Below are 17,548 nucleotides of genomic sequence, written 5' to 3' on the forward strand. Positions count from 1 at the left end.
CAGGCCACCACGCCCGGCTGATTTTTTGATTTATTGTAGAGATGAGGTCTTGCTGCCCAGGCGGGTCATGAACCCGCGGGCTCAGGCAATCCACTCACCTCAGCCTCCCAAAGGCGCGGGATTACAGGCTGAGCCACCGAGCCCGGCCCTTTTTTTTTTTAAGAGACAAAGTCTCATCAATTTGCCCAGGCTGGTCTGGAACCCCTTGACTCAGGAAATCCTCTCACCTCGGCCTCCCAAAGTGCTGGGATTACGAGCTTCAGCCACGCACTCAGTCCTGAACCCTTCTACTTCTAAGACTGATCAAATCTGACCTGTCCCTTCTTGGGTCCTGAGGGGATGCCCTTCCCCCAGCCAGTCACTCAGTGCTTTCATAGTGTGGACCCATTCTCCAAAGGGAGGAGGAGGAGCTAGCCAGGTCCAAGGTCTAGTTACCATGCCTGGCCCCCTGTCTTGCGGTCATGAGATGCTTTGTTATGGAAAGTGGAATATCAACGTTGGTATAGAATGATATCAAATGAAAGCTCCCTACGCCAGGTATGGTGGCTCATGCCTATAATCTCAGCACTTTGGGAGGTGGAGGCAAGAGGATTACCTGAGCCCAGGGGTTTGAGACCAGCCTGGGCAACTTGGCGAGACCTCACCTCTATAATCTAGTCGGGAGTGGTGGTGCATGCCTGTAGTTCCAGCTACTTGGAAGGCTGAGGTGGATTGCCTGAGCCCACTGGGTTGTGGCTGCGGTGGCCATGAGCGTGCCACTGCACTCTAGTCTGGGTGACAGAATGAGACTCCGTCCCCCACCCCCTCCCCCTCAAAAAAAAAAGAACGTTCCCTGAAGCAGGTGTTCTTGTCTGTCTTACTGCTCTATATCCAGGGTCTAGAACAATACCTAGCACATGTTAGGATTCCATAAACATTTGTTGAATGAAGGAAATTAGGATTCCTTTGGGGAATTGGCTCACTCAGCTCAGATACTCATTTTAGGATGAGTATCTGTTGGCATAGAGCAAGGATCCAGAGTTGGTAAGGCTCTCACCCAGCCTGTGGTCCCACCTCCCATCAGGTCAGCGGCAGTCCCCTCTAGGACCATGCTGAAGGTTTGGCAGCCTCAGCTTGGGTGCTCCCTGTGGCTCAGCCTGGTGACACTTCTGTTCAAAGTTTTGGCTGGCTCTTGTCCCCTCAACTAGATGCATCTCACCTGAACCTGTTCCTCATTTGTTCACTTTTCTCTTTTTGTTTCCTTCTTATTTTTTGCTGAGAGTTACCCCTGGAAGGGACTTTAGAGATCACCAGATCCATCTGGGTTATTTTAGACAAAGAACCCGAGGGAAAGGGAAGGAAGGATAAGGCAGGAGTGCTGGGATGTGAGAGAGAAGCCAGGAACGCACACTCGCTGCCTGTGCTCGCTCACTGCTACAATTCTGTCCCCCAGATCGACTTCCCTACATCGGCCTTTGACATCAAGTTCACTAGTCCCCCTGGAGACAAGTTCAGCCCTCGCTATGAGTTCGGCAGCCTCCGGGAGGAAGACCAGCGCAAGCTTAAAGACATCATGCAGAAGGAGTCCCTGTACTGGTGAGGCCCAGAGCATCCCCCATCTGTGGCTCAGGCCCTCCACTAAGTCTCTTGCCTCCCAGGACCAGGTTCCTGTCCTCCTGCTTTGGGAGTGGAGGTGGGACGAGGTGGGCATTGCCACCGAGGCAGGAAGTGATAGCAGCCCCCAACCCTTTTTCCATGAGCCAACACTAGGAAAAGTGGAGAGGTCAGAGGCAGGAAATTAGCTCTGAGACTGCCTTTCCCAACCTGGGGACTTGGTGTGGACTCAGCTCCCCAGGAGGACCACACCCCAGGTATGCTGTCTACTACTTACTGTCCATTGGGGCAGCTGGCCCTCCAACCCTGCCCCCACCTCCTGCCACTTCCATGCCAACAGCCTTTGCATTTTTCTGGCACTGTCACTTTCCAAAAAGGATCGGGTGTCAAAGCAAGCTGGCAGCTCTCTGGTAAGCAAGTCCAGGCTGATCTCATCCTTGGGGCTGCTGCTTCTTTCACCAGGGTTGGAGAAGGAGGGGTAAGATCAGAGCTGGGGGGACCTGGGCTTCTCCCTTGCCTGCTCTCTGTTTACCACTCTGGCTCCTGCACAGCCCTGTGCACGTGTTGGGTGGGGAGAATGAGAGTTGGGGGAATGGGAGATGGAATGAGAATGGGCTCATCTCTCTCCCTCATCTCTTCCTCGTGTCCCAGCCAGAGTAACTGAGTGCCTGCAGACTTCCCTGCCCCCATCCTCTGCTGACTCCACTTCATTAGCCCCTCAGCTCCCTGCTCCCATTAGACACCTGATCTCAGGCGAGGCCCAATTAGCTGCAGGTTCCTTTAAAGCCGACAGCTGGCCCCAGGAGGCCCCGAGGCCGCTCAGCTGTCCAGACACAGGGGGACTGCTGCCCTCTGGTGGTTCTCCTTGAGAATGGTGCCCTCAGGGTGCCCTCAGGAGGTGTTGCCCATTCGATGCCTTTGGCCAATGCACTCTGCCTTCAGTCTGTGATGTCCCAGAGTTGGGATCAAAGGTAAGATTTGGACCCTGGTTTCCAGGCTTTGCTCCACATTGGAATCATCTTTTAAAAATACCGATGCCTGGCTTCTCAGACATTCTGACTTAACTGGTATCAGGTGCGACCTGGACGTGGCGAGGGAGTTCACTAAGCCCCTTGTGACTGTAATATGCTGCAAAGATTGGGAACCATCAATTGCAGTGTGTGTAGCATGCCCTTGAGTGTAAGTACTCCACCCCAGATGCATCTGCTCCCTCCTACACCTCCCAACCCTCTTCCTGCCTTCCCTCCCTCTCCCCCCCAGGCTCACTGATGCTGACAAGAAGCGCCTGTGGGAGAAGCGATATTATTGCCACTCCGAGGTGAGCTCACTCCCCCTGGTGCTCGCTAGCGCCCCCAGCTGGGAGTGGGCTTGCCTGCCCGACATCTATGCTCTCCTGAAGCAGTGGACCCACATGAACCACCAGGATGCCCTGGGGCTCCTGCATGCCACGTGAGTTGTGACACCCATGTTTCCTGACCACGTATACTTGCAGAGGCCAGAGCGTGGCCTCTCCCTGTCACTGACCTGAGCCAGCCCTGGGGGGAAAAATGGTGAAATGATGTTCAGGCTTTTCTGTTTCTCCCTTTTGCTTTTTCTTTCTTATTTTTTTCCCCAGGGTAATGTTACGGTCGTTTTCCAAACACAACAAAATTGAAAATTGTAGAGTGAACATTCATATGCCTGCCACCCAGGTTCTGTCACTAGCATTTGCTCTATTTATCTACCCAACCATCCATCCACTGGTCTTTTTTTTTTCTTCATTAAAACTATTTATTGGGCTTCTGCACTAGACTGGAGTCCAGTCTCTTTCTTTCTCTCTCTCTCTCTTTCTCTCTTTCTTCTTCCCCCCTATCGCTGATGCTGTCTCCACCTTTGGGGTACCCTGAACCCGGCTCGAGCTGGTCTCTAGCAAGGAAGTATCAGTTGATCAAGTAACTCATCTAGAATTTAAAATGCTAAAATAAAATTTGCATCAGTCAGATACAAAAAAACCCCAAAAAACGAAAAACTATTTTTTTTTTTTTTTGAGTCAGGGTCTCTGTCACCGAGGTTGGAGTGCAGTGGCATGATCACAGCTTAACAGCAGCCTTGACCTCCTGGGCTCGGGTGATCCTCCAGCCTCAGCCTCCTGAGTAGCCGGGACTACACATAGGTGCCATCATGCCTGGCTAATTTTTTTTATTTTTATTTTTGTAGAGACAGGGTCTTGGTATGTTTCCCAGGCTGGTCTCAAACTCCTGGGCTCAAGCAATCCTCCCACCTTGGCCTCCCAAAGTGCTGGGATTATAGGCATGAACCACCATGCCCAACCTTTAATTAATTAATTTTTTTATAGTGATAGGGTCTTGCTGTATCACATAGGCTGGAGTACAATGGTACAATCATAGCTCACTGTGTAGCATTGACCTCCTGGGCTCAAGCAATCCTCCCACCTCAGCCTACCAAGTAGACAAGTGCATACTACCACACCCGGCTAATTTTTCTACATTTTGAGGTAAATTACAGGCATCATTAAACTCCCTCCTAAATACTTTAGCATGCACATAATAACTAGAGCTCAATGTTTGCTTCATCTTTTTTTCCTTTTGTGACAAAATTTACATATAAGGCAGTGCCCAAACTTTATCTGTACATTGACTGAGTTTTGACAAACGCATACACATGTGTAACCCAAACGCTTATCGATTAGTTCTAGTTCGGTCCTGTCTTCCCTCTCTCCTGAAGGGTTCTCTGGGACACAAGGCTCCCAGTCTCACACCCTGGGGCTGCCTTTTCTAGATAGTATCTAGGATTCCTCACTTGTCTCTTGCCACTCTCAGTAATAAAAATGTACTGATTTGGCTGGGCATGGTGGCTCACGCCTATAATCCCAGCACTTTGGGAGGCTGAGGTGAGAGGATTGCCTGAGCCCATGGGTTCAAGACCAGCCTGGGCAACTTGGCGAGACCTCATCTCTACAATAAATCAAAAAATTAGCTGGGCATGGTGGCGTGTGCCTGTAGTTCCAGCTACTTGGAAGGTTGAGGTGGAAGGATCACTTGAGCCCAGCAGGTCGAGGCTCAGTGGCCACGTGCATGCCACTATACTCCAGCCTGGGCAACAGAGTGAGACTCCAACTCAAAAAAAAGTACTGATTCCTGTGACCTGCCTTTAGGAGTTTTTGAGGCAAAGGTTTTGCTAATCTTTGCCAAACTCACTTTGCCAAGATTTATTGCCTTACATAAAATTCTGTGATTTTCTTCTATTTGCCTGGTAAAGTTTGTGTTAAGGATGTTACCAAGACAAAAGAATACTTTAACTCACACGAAGGCTCTTTGTTGATGGGAATTTCTAGCACAGCTGAAGTCAAGGAAGACATCTTTGGGAGTTGGGTTGAGGACTTTGTCCCATTTTTTAATAATCACCCAAGGAGTGAGAGTGGGTACCCTATTGTTCTTCCCTGGCCTGAGGTAGATTCTGACCATGAAGGAGGGTCATTCCCAAGGGTTGCTGTCCAGGAAAGGTGCTAAGGATTTCTCTAGTAGCTTTGGCAGATTCTGGGAGACATTGGTTTTTCTCCATCCATGCCTCTGAAGCCCAGGTCTCAGAGCCTGCAGCTGGATTGTCAGGGTATCGGGCATTGTTTTGCAGCTTCCCAGACCAGGAGGTGCGTCGTATGGCCGTCCAGTGGATTGGCTCGCTCTCGGATGCCGAACTGCTTGACTACTTGCCCCAGCTGGTACAGGTGGGTGGTCTGGAACTGCCTCTGATTCTGATGGTTCCATACCCAAGACCCCAAGCCAATTTGCATTCTGCCCCTTAGAACCAGAGTCTCCAGTGGGATCGTAGTAGGTGTAGATTACAGGCAGTGAACAAGCCCTCCTATTCTCTTTCTCCCATTTCTCCCAAACAGGCCCTAAAATATGAGTGTTACCTGGACAGCCCCTTGGTGCGCTTCCTCCTGAAACGAGCTGTCTCTGACTTGAGAGTGACTCACTACTTCTTCTGGTAAACTGTGTGCAGAAACATGGGAGTAGACAAGTGTCTCTCACAAGTGTTTTAGTCTTGGTCACGTAAGGGTAGGAGCTGGGTTGTCTGAGTTCCAGTGTGTTACTGACTTAGCACGTGGCCTTGGACTAGCATCTTTTCCTCAGAAGTCTCAGTTCACCCCCATGTAACGCAGTAAGGATCATCCCTGCCCCTTCTCTCTACCCACACATGGCAGAAATAGAAAGGAGAAACAAAATGCAGGGAGGCTTTGAGTTCTACTTAAAGGTGGAGTGGGCACAGGCTGGGTATGGGCACAGGTGAACACATCTGTGGAAGCTATACACACAGAGTATCTTTCCCCTCCCAAGTTCCGAGTGGGTTCTGCAGGGAGTTGGAACTGGGTCTAACCCCTTCTTCCCCTACAACCTTGCCTGTGATCCCATGACTGTCCTGACTCCGTACTCCCTCTGCTCTGTAGGTTGCTGAAGGACGGCCTCAAGGACTCCCAGTTCAGCATCCGCTACCAGTATCTGCTGGCAGCCTTGCTGTGCTGCTGTGGCAAGGGGCTGAGAGAGGAGTTTAACCGCCAGTGCTGGCTTGTCAACTCCCTGGCCAAACTGGCCCAGCAGGTCCGTGAGGCAGCCCCATCTACACGACAGGTGAGTGGGGTGAGGCTGGCTCTCCCCATTTCTGGTCTGGGGCTACTGTAGCCAGTCACTAACTCTTAGGCATCCTGTACAGCAGAAAGTCACTTGACCATCTCTGATTTAGGAGCTGGGAGCAGATGACTGTCTGTAACGTGCAGGCCATAAACAGGCAGTTTGCAAGCTGGATATAGCCCATGCATGTGTTTTGCTTGGCCTGTGAAATGTTGAGATTTTTTTTCAGCTGTTTGTCTTACAGGCTAATTATGGTTGTGTAAGTTGTTCACTCCACAAGAGCACCCAGCCAGAAAGGGCAAGTGAGGGCTGAAATCCAGCCATTTTTGTTCACTATGCTGTGACCCATGGCTCAGGACTTGTGCTACCTAGAAGGGGCACTTTTATCTATTTATACAAAGGCATTATGTTCAGCCAGCAGCATTTCTGGTTGCTGATACTTAAGAATGGGGAGATTTTATACTGAAGTCCAGATTGTTAACTTTTCTTGGCAAAAGCGTGAGTAGCACTTCCACCTTGAGAGATAGCCTGCCCTCTCAGTTCTCTGGACTGCTCTACGCTGTTCTATCATCTGCCTACCTTCTATAAGTATTAGGTGTTGCTTTTCATGCACTGTTCCAGGCAGGGGCATAGGCAGCTTTCTTTCTTAAGGGCCTTCCTCAGGGTGTCCATACTTCTCAGATGCTTGTTTTCATACCACCAACCACTACAAGTACTACCACTACCTGGGCAAGGCCGGGTACTGAGTGGAACTTACAGCCGCCACCTCACCCTACCCTCCTTCCCCCTCCTTTCCAGGGAATCCTTCGCACAGGCCTGGAGGAAGTGAAGCAGTTCTTTGCCCTCAATGGCTCCTGCCGCCTGCCACTCAGCCCCAGCCTGCTGGTGAAGGGAATTGTGCCCAGGGTGAGTGACTAGTGGGTTTGGAAGACCCAGTGGAGGTGAGGTCCTCATTGACCCAGTTCTTGAGAGACAGTAGGGAGAAAGGCATATTTGTGGCCCCTTGCCATCCCTGATGTGTGTGGACTTTTAACAGCTGTGCAGGTAGAGGAGTTGGGTTGGAGATGGGGCAAGGGTCTCTCCCTGACAATGTTGGGCCCAAAGTTGGGGATGGTTGCCATCATCTATCATGTATTGAGTACTCTCTGTGCCCAGCACCGTCCTGAGTACTTTATGTTGGTGATTGCATTTCATCCTCACAACTTGTAGAAAGTCACTACTATTTGCACCCCATTTGGCCGAGGAGTAAACTTAGGTGTAGGTGGGACACGTGACTTGCCAGAAGTCACACACCTGGTAAGTTGCATGCAGAATGAACTGAGGGGATGAGACAGCAGGTGTTGGAGCTGAGGCTGTAACAAACTAAACTGGGATGATGACTTAAGGAGAAAATGAAATTTAGCTTCCTGAGAAGAAACCATGAGCAGGTCTTGGGTGGACTGGCAGCAGAAGGGTAGGAGCATGTTGATCTGGATAAGTCATTTTCCTTCTTGGGCATGGACCACCCTGACCCTTGTCAATGGCCTCTCTACTGTGACAGGACTGTTCCTACTTCAACTCCAATGCCGTCCCCCTCAAGCTCTCCTTCCAAAATGTGGACCCACTGGGGGAAAATATCCGTGTCATCTTCAAGGTGAGAATATTTGACTCAAGGCTGGTAAGGCAGCAGTGACAGAGTAAAGGAGGCAACCCAGGGTGGCAGAAGTAGCCCTTGGGGTAGTTCTCTCCCCACTAGCCAATGCTGCCTTTTTAATAAATGAAAGACTGTCAGGTAAAAGTTAGAATTCTTTGTGGTCCCAGAGGTCAAAGAACAAAGTGCTAGGTTTAGGGAGGCAACTGACACCTCAGAAGTGCTTCCTAGAAGGCACAGTTGCCTCAACAACAGAATAGATGAGGTGGTGATCTGCTTATCCCTCAGGGTATTCAAGCAAAGGTAAATGACCATGTGCTAGGGATGCTGAAGAGGAAATTAACATATCAGGTGCAGGTTGGACCATAAGGTCCCATCTAACTCTAATATATATCCATGATTCTGAGAAGTAAATGATAGTCTCAGAGCACATATAATCTAGGGGGGGAGACAAAATATGACTTAGGAACTTACATATTTGCTGTAAGTTCCAAATCCGAGGTAAAAATGTTCAAGTTTTAAAAGGGCCTGGTGAAGCTGGGCATGATGGCACATGCTCTAGTCCCAGCACTTACAAGACTGAGGCAGGAGGATCACTTGAGCCCAAGACTTAGAAGTTGCAGTGAGCTATGATTGTGCCACTGCACTCCAGTTTAGGCAATAGAACCAGACCCTGTCACTAAAGACCACCCCCCAAAACAGGAAAAAGCCTGCTGGTTAGGAGGGCTGGCTGCATGCAGAAGAGGAACATGTATTTAAATCAGATGGGGGCACATGGGAGCCAGGGAGGAACTGAAGCCCCACATGGGCAAACTGGGAAGGTCACTGACCCGTCTTTGGCCTGCTGTGAACCGAGGGAGCAGGTGAGCATTGCGAGGCAGGAGAACTGGCAGTCCCTCCCTGTCTCTCTAGTTTGGGAGATGTAGAAGCCAGGGGAGGCAGTCGAGATGGGTTTTGGTCACCCTCCTTTTCTATCCAGTGCGGGGACGACCTTCGCCAGGACATGCTAACGCTGCAGATGATTCGCATCATGAGCAAGATCTGGGTGCAGGAGGGGCTGGACATGCGCATGGTCATTTTCCGCTGCTTCTCCACTGGCCGGGGGAGAGGTCAGTCGGGAGCGGGGGTGAAGATGGTGATGGAGGATGGGCAGGCATAGGGTGTGGAGGGGTACCCCTTTGCTTGCTCTCCTTCTGCTCATTCCCAACATGAACTGTGTCCTCCTCCAGGAAAACGAAAAGGGCAAGGTTAGTCCATGAGAAGCTGTGGCATGGCCTAAAAAAAGAAGGCAGGGAGAGAGACTATTATAAGATAAAGCAGACTTGGAGACATAACAGCTCTACGTGTTATATAGACTATGGATCATAATTCAAACCAACCACAAAGAAATATTTTTTAAGACAACTGGGGGAAATTTGAATATAGACTGGGTTAGGTTAGACGAGATTAAAGAAGGATTGTTAATTTTTTTGGATGTGACAACGGCATGGTGGCCTTATTAATTATACTTGAAATATTTATGAGTGAAATGATATGTCCGGGATTTGCTTTAAAATACTCCAGCCGGAGTGGTGGCGAGTGGGGAAACAGTTGGGTGAGTGAAATAGATGAAATAAGATGAGCAAAATGTTGATAATTTTTGAAGCTGGGTGATAGCTACATGTGAATTCATGATGCCATTCTTTTTATTCTTAAATATATTTGGATATCCCCATAGTAAAAATTAAAAAGGAAGCAGCAGCTATAAACTGGGGAGACCAAAGAGTCACAGTGTGGGATATGAAGCGTGGGGAGTGACTTCCTTTCTATCATTATCCTTTTCCTGTTATCAGACTTTCCAGATGCTGTCGAGCGTAGTGTATAGGGAAGTATCAGCACAGCTCTTGTAGTCCTCCGCCTGTAGTCCCTTTTGTTCTGCTGCAGAGTGTGACCCCAGTTCCTCCTCTCCCAGGGATGGTGGAGATGATCCCCAATGCTGAAACCCTGCGCAAGATCCAGGTGGAGCACGGGGTGACCGGCTCCTTCAAGGACCGGCCCCTGGCAGACTGGCTGCAGAAGCACAACCCTGGGGAGGATGAGTATGAGAAGGTAGGCTTGAGAGTGGCACACCTGGGGTGGGGCACGCCTGACTCTGGCACATGGCTCTGTAACCACAAGACTTGCACAGGCAGAGAGAAGACAGCCCAGCTTTGTCAGGGGGGAAGCACATGCTCTTCCTTGGCTGACTGGTGCCTCCAAATATTTAGGGGTGAGTCAGATGACTCTTGTAAGCCTACTGAGAAAAACCCCTTGGTATCGGACTGGGAAACCTTTGCTGAGTTCCCTGGCAGATTGAGCCTTGGAGGAAGGGGTTCAACTTTTTGAGAATTTGCCTGTATCCCTCCTAATTGTGGATTCTGTTTCATATCTCTTATGTTCTCAGAGGGGTTCAGTGGTGCTTTCTAGAACAAGAGTTAGTGGAAAGAGATTTCAGAGATCATTTTCATCTAGCCCCTTCTTTTCATAGGTGTGAGTTAAGTAAGATTGACTCTCTTGTTCCTAGTTTTGGAGCTGGTTTATGGCAGGGCTGTAACTTGAAGTCGGAGCTTGAGGTTAGATATGAATCAAAGAGATTAGAAAAGAGGGCTGACTGGTTCCTGATGAGATTCGATTGGAGATTAGGATAGAGATGGAGCTTTCACAGGTGATAGGTCCTTGGTGGTCTGCTGTGATCTACGACTGGTCCATAACTTCACAACTCTAGTCTCTGGGTTAATTAGGTTGGGGGGAGAAGCATTGGGAGGGAACAAATCACAATAATCAAACTCATAAGAGACTGGCTATATGCCAGAATGCTAACGTACATAAATTTAACTTCAAGGGGATCTAGATACTAATTTATATATATCAAAGCATGTTATTCCTGAGGGAAAACCTGCATGGGCTGCCAAATTATAATCAGAATGTCATTTAGTGAATGTGTAATTAGATGATCTTAAATGGCCTTAAGTGCCGGCATTCCCCAGGGCTTCCTTTCTGGCCTGCTGTGCTCTCTGCACTCTTCTTGGCCAGCTCCACCTTTATTATGACTTCAGCTACACCCATATGCTGATGACCTCTGAGGCTTTCCTCTAGCCCTCCTCCCTCCCTTTAGCTTTATAGTCTGTGGCACCTCAACCTCAGTGCAGGCCAGCCTGTGTTTCTTGAAGCCTGCTTTTTGTGTTTCTCATTAGTAAATGGTGTGACTGTCTTGCGCAGTCACCCAAACAAGAGCCACCGTCTTCCTAATGCTTCTTTCTGCCTCCCTTCTGCTGGACCAAGCCTGTCGATTCTTCTTCCCAACTCCCTCTCAAATAAATCTGTCCTAGTCTTTCACTTTTCTTTTCTTTTCTTTTCTTTTTTTTTGAGTTGAAATCTCACTCTGTCACCCAGGTTGAAGTGCAACGGCATGCTCATAGCCACCGCAGCCTCAACTTGCTGGACTCAGGCGATACTTCTGCCTCAGTCTTCCAAGTAACTGGAACTACAGGCGCGTGCCACCATGCTCAGTTAATTTTTTGATTTGTTGTAGAGACGAAGTCTTGTCATGTTGCCCAGCCTGGTCTCGAACCCGTAGGCTCAGGCAATCCTCTGTCTTCAGCTTCCCAAAGTGTTGGGATTAGAGGGGTGAGCCATCTTGCCCAGCTGTCTTTCCATTTTTTCTTTTCTTTTTTTTTTCTGAGTCAGAATCTCATTCTGTTGCCCAAGCTGGATGGAGTGCAGTGGCATGCTTATGGTCACCACAGCCTCAACCTGCTAGGCTCAGGCGATGCTTCTGCCTCAGCCTTCCAAGTAGCTGGAACTATAGGCGCATGCTACCACACCTGGATTATTTTTTGATTTATTGTAGAGACAAGGTCTCACCAAATTGCCCAGGCTGGTCTTGAACCCTTGAGCTCAGGCCATCCTCTTACCTCGGCCTCCCAAAGTGCTGTAATTACAGGCTTGAGCCACCACACCCGGTCCTTTCTCTTTTCTTACAAGCACTTTTGCTTAACTATTTGCTGTCTGCTCCTGAGCCACTGGAATGCCTCTGCTCCAGGCAGCCTTTACCTGATTTCAGAGGTTGTGTTTTTGAGTGCAAATCTGTTTGTGTTACTCTTTGCTCTACTTCTTCCAAGGCTCCCTATGTCCTAACAGCTGAATCCAATATCCATGACGTTTCACACCTGCACCCAGAGCCTTTTGTAATCCAGCCCAGCCTACCCCTGTGGTCTGAGCCACTACACCCTCCCATCTTATGTTAATTTATGCTCCACCCCAAAGGGCTACTACTTGTATTTCCTCTGCCTGGAAAGCCATTTCTTTCTTTCCCCATCCTTTAAAACCTGCCCCCTCCATGCAGTAAACTTCAAGACCTTCTACCCTTGGAGAGAAAGCATACTGATTCTTTCCTCCCCACTCCCAACCCCATATATTCCTTATACTAATATGTATTTTTCAGGTATTAAACACCCGCCAGTATGCAGAGGCACTGTGCTAGGTGCTGGAGTTATGATTACTACCTGTCAGTGTAATAAAGAGTCACAATAAAAGTGATGAAAGGCCAGGTGCAGTGGCTCATGCCTGTAATTCCAGCACATTGGGAGGCAGAGGGGAGAGGATTGCCTGAGCCCAGGGGTTCGAGACTAGCCTGAACAATTTGGCAAGACCTCGTCTCTACAATAAATAAAAAAATTAAAGCCAGATGTGGCAGCTCATGCCTGCAATCCCAGCATTTTGAGAAGCAGAGGCATGAGATTACCTGAGATCAGGGGTTCGAGACCAGCCTGAGCAACGTGGCAAGACTTCATCTCTACAATAAGTCAAAAAATCTGCCAGGCATGGTGGCACATGCCGCTGGTTCTAGCTACTTGGAAGGCTGAGGCGGAAGGATCACCTGAACCCCAGGAGGTCAAGCCTGCAGTAGTAATTGTGCCACTGTACTGTAGCCTGAGTGACAGAGTGAGACTCTGACTCAAAAAAAAAGTGATGAAAGTATGTACAATAAGAATACACACAGAGAAACTAACTCTACAAGTTAGTGTTTAATCTCAGTCTTTCAAAGATAGCGTCTTATCTCTGTTAGCCTTTCTGCTAGAATAATGCCGATAGTTTCTTATGGTGACTTCCAGAAGAAAAGAACTAGAGGTATTTTCATCTTGGACACCTACTGCGTCAGAGTTCCCCACATCCTACAAGTGAAGCCCCTTAAATCAAGAGAGTGCCTCTTTAGAGAGTGACATTTCTTTCCAGTAAGCAACTGACGCACTGTGTAACTTAGGGAGGTGATAAGAATTTAGTCACTTACCCACAAGCTATATTCTCAGCCAAAATAAGATTCATTGGAGGTAGAAGGAGCATCTGTCTGTGACAGGGAGAAGATTTGATGGAGATGAAGGTCAAGACTGGAAGTGGGTGGGTTATAGTCCTCATTGAGTGGTTATATTCATATGTTTTCCTTTCTTAGAAGTAGTTTTTTTTCTTCCAGAAGGTAAACTCTGTAGTTTCTTTACAACTTTCTATTCTTAGTTTCAGTGGATTAGTCATCAGGTTGTAATTTGACAAGTAGCTGGAATGGGGGTTTCTGTGTGTAGCTAGTTTTGTAATAGGCTTTGGGGAACAGCCAAGAAGCTGTTGAGGAGATCCCCAAACCCTGTGGGACTGAATGACCAAGTGAGCGTTGAGTGAACAGAGGGGGCAGTGGGTCTATAGGGGTTCAAAGGGGGAGGAGTCAGTGTGAGCCAGGAAGGTCTGCAAAGATGAGGGACTCAAGGTCTTTGAAGGATGGGTGAAGATTTGTGAAAGGAGGCAGGGAGGGTGAGTCTTCTATATCTGTTAAGCTCCCTCTCATTCCCAGTTTTGTGCATTCCTAGCTGGCTACAACAACTATTGCCCTCTGCTAATAAGTCTTTCTGCAAGTCTCACCAAGGGGATTTAGAAAGCGAAGGGTGTCCATTTGCTGATTCCATGTATTTTTACTTCCTGGGAAGATAGATAAGGGGGACATATGTTGACCAGACAAAATAAAATAGATCCAACCCCTCACCACTCCTCTCCTGCCTTAAACTCAAAAATACCTCTAACACATTTTACCAACTAGAGATGTCTGATTTTCAAGTGTAAAACACTCTCTAGAAGTGTTAAGCTGCTTCAGCTCTTCTTAAGAGTGCAGTGACTTTAATTAGATTAGCATTTAACTGTTACAGAGAACTCTGGGAACAAGACTTTTATTTGGGGCAGGAAGGAGGACGGTAGAATTGTGAGCAGGGTCAGAAAGGGATCCTTAAGTTGGCTGCCTCAGTGGCTGTACTTGGGTTGTGACCATCATGACCAGTTTGGGAAAGTTGTGAACATCCATCTTTCTGTTTGTCAAGGTCTCCTCAGTCTCGACGGATCCATCTGGGCTCTTGGATCAGTCCCCTCCCTAGAAAAAAGGAAGGTGCAGAAGATGACATTCAGATGCAGTGGTGGAGATATATAAACCATCATCTCCTCCATAAGATCTGGGAGACATTTCTGTGTGTATGAGTGTGTACTTTAGTGTGTGATAAAGAATGAACAGGCAGAAGTGAGGTACTTTGAGGATTCACAAAAGAAAGCAGCCAGGGCTGGCTGAATTCCGTCTAGCTGTGGCCCCCAGAGGCTCTCCAAGCCAGCTTTATGTCACTCTTTCCATCTGCCTTAACCCCTCTCAGGCTGTGGAGAACTTTATCTACTCCTGTGCTGGCTGCTGCGTGGCCACTTATATCTTGGGCATCTGTGACCGACATAATGACAACATCATGCTGAAGACCACCGGCCACATGTTCCACATTGATTTTGGCCGCTTCCTTGGTCATGCCCAGATGTTTGGCAACATCAAGCGGTGAGTGATCTCCTGAAGCCAGGATGGGTGTGAGGATAGGGAGGGGAGCAGAAATGGGTCAGAGCTGGATCACAAGCTCATGATGGAAGGAGCTGGACCTCAGAGCATGGTCCCTGGGCCGAGCAGTTTTGGAGGAGACTAATAAACAGGTCAAGTTCTTGTAGGGCCTTACAGAAGAAGGTGGGACCCAGCTATTCTTCCCTACTGAGGACCAAGCAATGAGAAGTGAGCCCAAACTGTAGCCAAAGGGAATGCAGTTAGATATCCTGAAAAAAAAATATTGCTGGCTCACAGATAAGAAACCAAAAGAATATGAAATATCTATCTCTGGGGATCTTTTAAGATTAAGGTAGAAAAACAAAGTTAGCGCCCCATCTATCCAGGTTCATCTACAGGACGAGGGCTGAGGGACACCATTCCCCGATGCGGCCCACCAGGTGGGCTTCCTCCTCCATGTTGACCTTCTACCTGTATGTTCCCTTTGGCCCAGGGACCGTGCCCCCTTTGTCTTCACCTCGGACATGGCGTATGTCATCAATGGGGGTGACAAGCCTTCCAGCCGCTTCCATGATTTTGTTGACCTTTGCTGCCAAGCCTACAACCTCATTCGCAAGCACACCCACCTCTTCCTCAACCTTCTGGGCCTGGTGAGGAGTTCCATCCCTTTCTGAATGCCTCCGTCTTATGATCTGGCACCATCTTTAAGACTTCCTTGTCTTGCTTCAGAGGATTTCTGGGGATTTACTTCTCTGAGCCCCGATTGAGTACCTGTCTGCCCTACATACTGGCAGGGACCCAGACTCCCTGGGGACGATGATGTCTGTGTAGGTGTCTGACTCCCTGCTGTAGCCCCTCGATTCCTGTGGCTCTCCAGCCACCGCCCAAAGCATCCATCTACCACTCTCTAGAAGGGTTAGGGAACCTAGCTGTAGAAAACCTTGCCTCAGGGTGGAGAAGAAGCAGGAATTCCCTGTTGTTACAGGCACCCTCTCTCCTTTCTGCTCCTTCTAGATGTTGTCCTGTGGGATCCCTGAGCTCTCAGACCTGGAGGACCTCAAGTATGTATATGACGCCCTGAGGCCTCAGGACACAGAGGCCAATGCCACTACCTACTTCACAAGGTAACACCCTGTGCAAAACAGCACTGCCCACCCTGAGTAATTCCCAGGCTGCTTGATTGGCAGGAGCTGGGGGGTAGGGAAGAGGTAAAAGGCTTAGCTCAGGCGGGAAAGCCTAGAGTTAAAGTTTGCCTCTGACTTAGATAAAGCATTTTGCCTCTCTCGGCCTCAGTTTCCCATCTGTATTTTGGTGCTGTCCTTTGTATTTAGGGGTATTGCCATCACTCTTATCTATAGTCTCATCAGGTCTCAGTCCAAGACTTTGACTCTGGTGCAAAGTATAATATGACTTTTGTAAATCTTTAACTCACTCAGGTCAGACTTTACCCCTTGCCAAAACATTGAAGTCCATGATTCAGTTTTCCCATATTTGACAATGTTTTAAGACCCATAATGTATAACAGCAAGAATGTGTCTCTGTAATAAGCCTACAATTTGTCCATTAAGATAATGTCTCCGTTATATTATATATTCTTTTTGGAATTTAGAGAGCTAAATTTTCTCTTAGGTCTAACATACGACCTTTCCTTTTGAATTGAAATAACTCAATTGAAGAGGGCTTGGTGAGGTTCCATTGTACTGAACCTTGAAATTCAGTATAGCAATATTGAGACATTTATACTGAGTCCCTAATTCCTTCCTACCTTGGTTTGACTATCTTTGGCTCAGGTAGGCAGCAAGGGAAGGAAATAAGAGCCCAGGATTCGCACGAGGTAACTGTGTGCCAGTCATATGTTCTGTGAAACTATTACACCGGAAAATGATTTGATCTGAGCTAATTGTTAGTCTTAGGAGTTAGGGAATGTTCCATTGAATACCTATTGCCAAAACCGTGGGAGTTTGGGTTCATAGTTTCATTTCTTTTCATTCTCCTGCCAGGTTGATTGAGTCCAGCCTGGGCAGTGTAGCCACAAAGCTCAATTTCTTCATCCATAACCTGGCTCAGATGAAGTTCACGGGCTCAGATGACCGGCTGGCCCTTTCCTTTGCCCCCCGAACACACACTCTCAAGAGCTCTGGACGCATAAGTGATGTTTTTCTCTGCCGCCATGAGAAGATATTCCACCCCAGCAAGGGCTATGTAAGTGTTTTCTTTAATCTGACCCTGTTTCCTCCTTCCCACTGACCCCAGATTACTGGGGTTCTGACTGTTTCTACACATTCGCACAGTGGGCACTGGAGGTGACTGAGTGTCCTGTGCTGGGAGCAATCCCAGGCCACTTTCCTCTTTCCTGCTCGCGTGATCTGCCTGGAATTGGGAAGCTGTATTGGATGGCTGTTTCCTCTGAGTCAAGGGTCCTGAGAAACGCATACAAGAAATTTTAGCTTTTAGATTCCTGCCTTATGTGCTCTCTATCATTTTTGTTTCCATCGGAGAGATGCCTGCCCTCTTCCTTCTGGAACATGCTCCTCCCCTGACATACACACTTCCCTTCCCTTACCTCTCCCTTTCATTGGGTGCAGAGGAGGGTTTGGCGGGTATACCATAAGATTTGGACCTTTTCAGATATATGTGGTAAAGGTGATGCGGGAAAACGCCCACGAGGCCACCTACATCCAGCGGACGTTTGAAGAGTTCCAGGAATTCCACAATAAGCTACGACTGCTCTTCCCTTCTTCTCTCTTGCCCAGGTAGCTGCCCCTGTGAATGCTCTTCACAGAGGGATGCTGGGGAGGGAGAAAGGATACCGGATCGGGGCGGGGGGAGGGAGGA

General features: G+C 48.4%; 1 protein-coding gene across 1 annotated transcript in view; it reads left to right on the forward strand.

The window, feature by feature from the left end:
- The window catches only part of PIK3C2B (phosphatidylinositol-4-phosphate 3-kinase catalytic subunit type 2 beta), a 46,874-nt gene that overhangs the window by 19,781 nt on the left and 9,545 nt on the right, over positions 1 to 17,548 (forward strand). Inside the window, exons 14-27 of the mRNA XM_008066666.2 lie at positions 1,433 to 1,575; positions 2,854 to 3,042; positions 5,224 to 5,317; positions 5,486 to 5,580; positions 6,041 to 6,221; positions 7,020 to 7,127; positions 7,762 to 7,854; positions 8,831 to 8,960; positions 9,803 to 9,939; positions 14,547 to 14,716; positions 15,207 to 15,363; positions 15,728 to 15,837; positions 16,714 to 16,915; positions 17,342 to 17,466. Coding sequence (XP_008064857.1) covers positions 1,433 to 1,575; positions 2,854 to 3,042; positions 5,224 to 5,317; positions 5,486 to 5,580; positions 6,041 to 6,221; positions 7,020 to 7,127; positions 7,762 to 7,854; positions 8,831 to 8,960; positions 9,803 to 9,939; positions 14,547 to 14,716; positions 15,207 to 15,363; positions 15,728 to 15,837; positions 16,714 to 16,915; positions 17,342 to 17,466 — 1,934 coding nt within the window. The remainder of the gene's footprint in view (positions 1 to 1,432; positions 1,576 to 2,853; positions 3,043 to 5,223; positions 5,318 to 5,485; positions 5,581 to 6,040; positions 6,222 to 7,019; positions 7,128 to 7,761; positions 7,855 to 8,830; positions 8,961 to 9,802; positions 9,940 to 14,546; positions 14,717 to 15,206; positions 15,364 to 15,727; positions 15,838 to 16,713; positions 16,916 to 17,341; positions 17,467 to 17,548) is intronic.

Source organism: Carlito syrichta, unplaced genomic scaffold (genome assembly GCF_000164805.1).
Source record: "Carlito syrichta isolate Samal-C Ts95f unplaced genomic scaffold, Tarsius_syrichta-2.0.1 Scaffold309080, whole genome shotgun sequence".
Classification (NCBI taxonomy): Eukaryota; Metazoa; Chordata; class Mammalia; order Primates; family Tarsiidae; genus Carlito; species Carlito syrichta.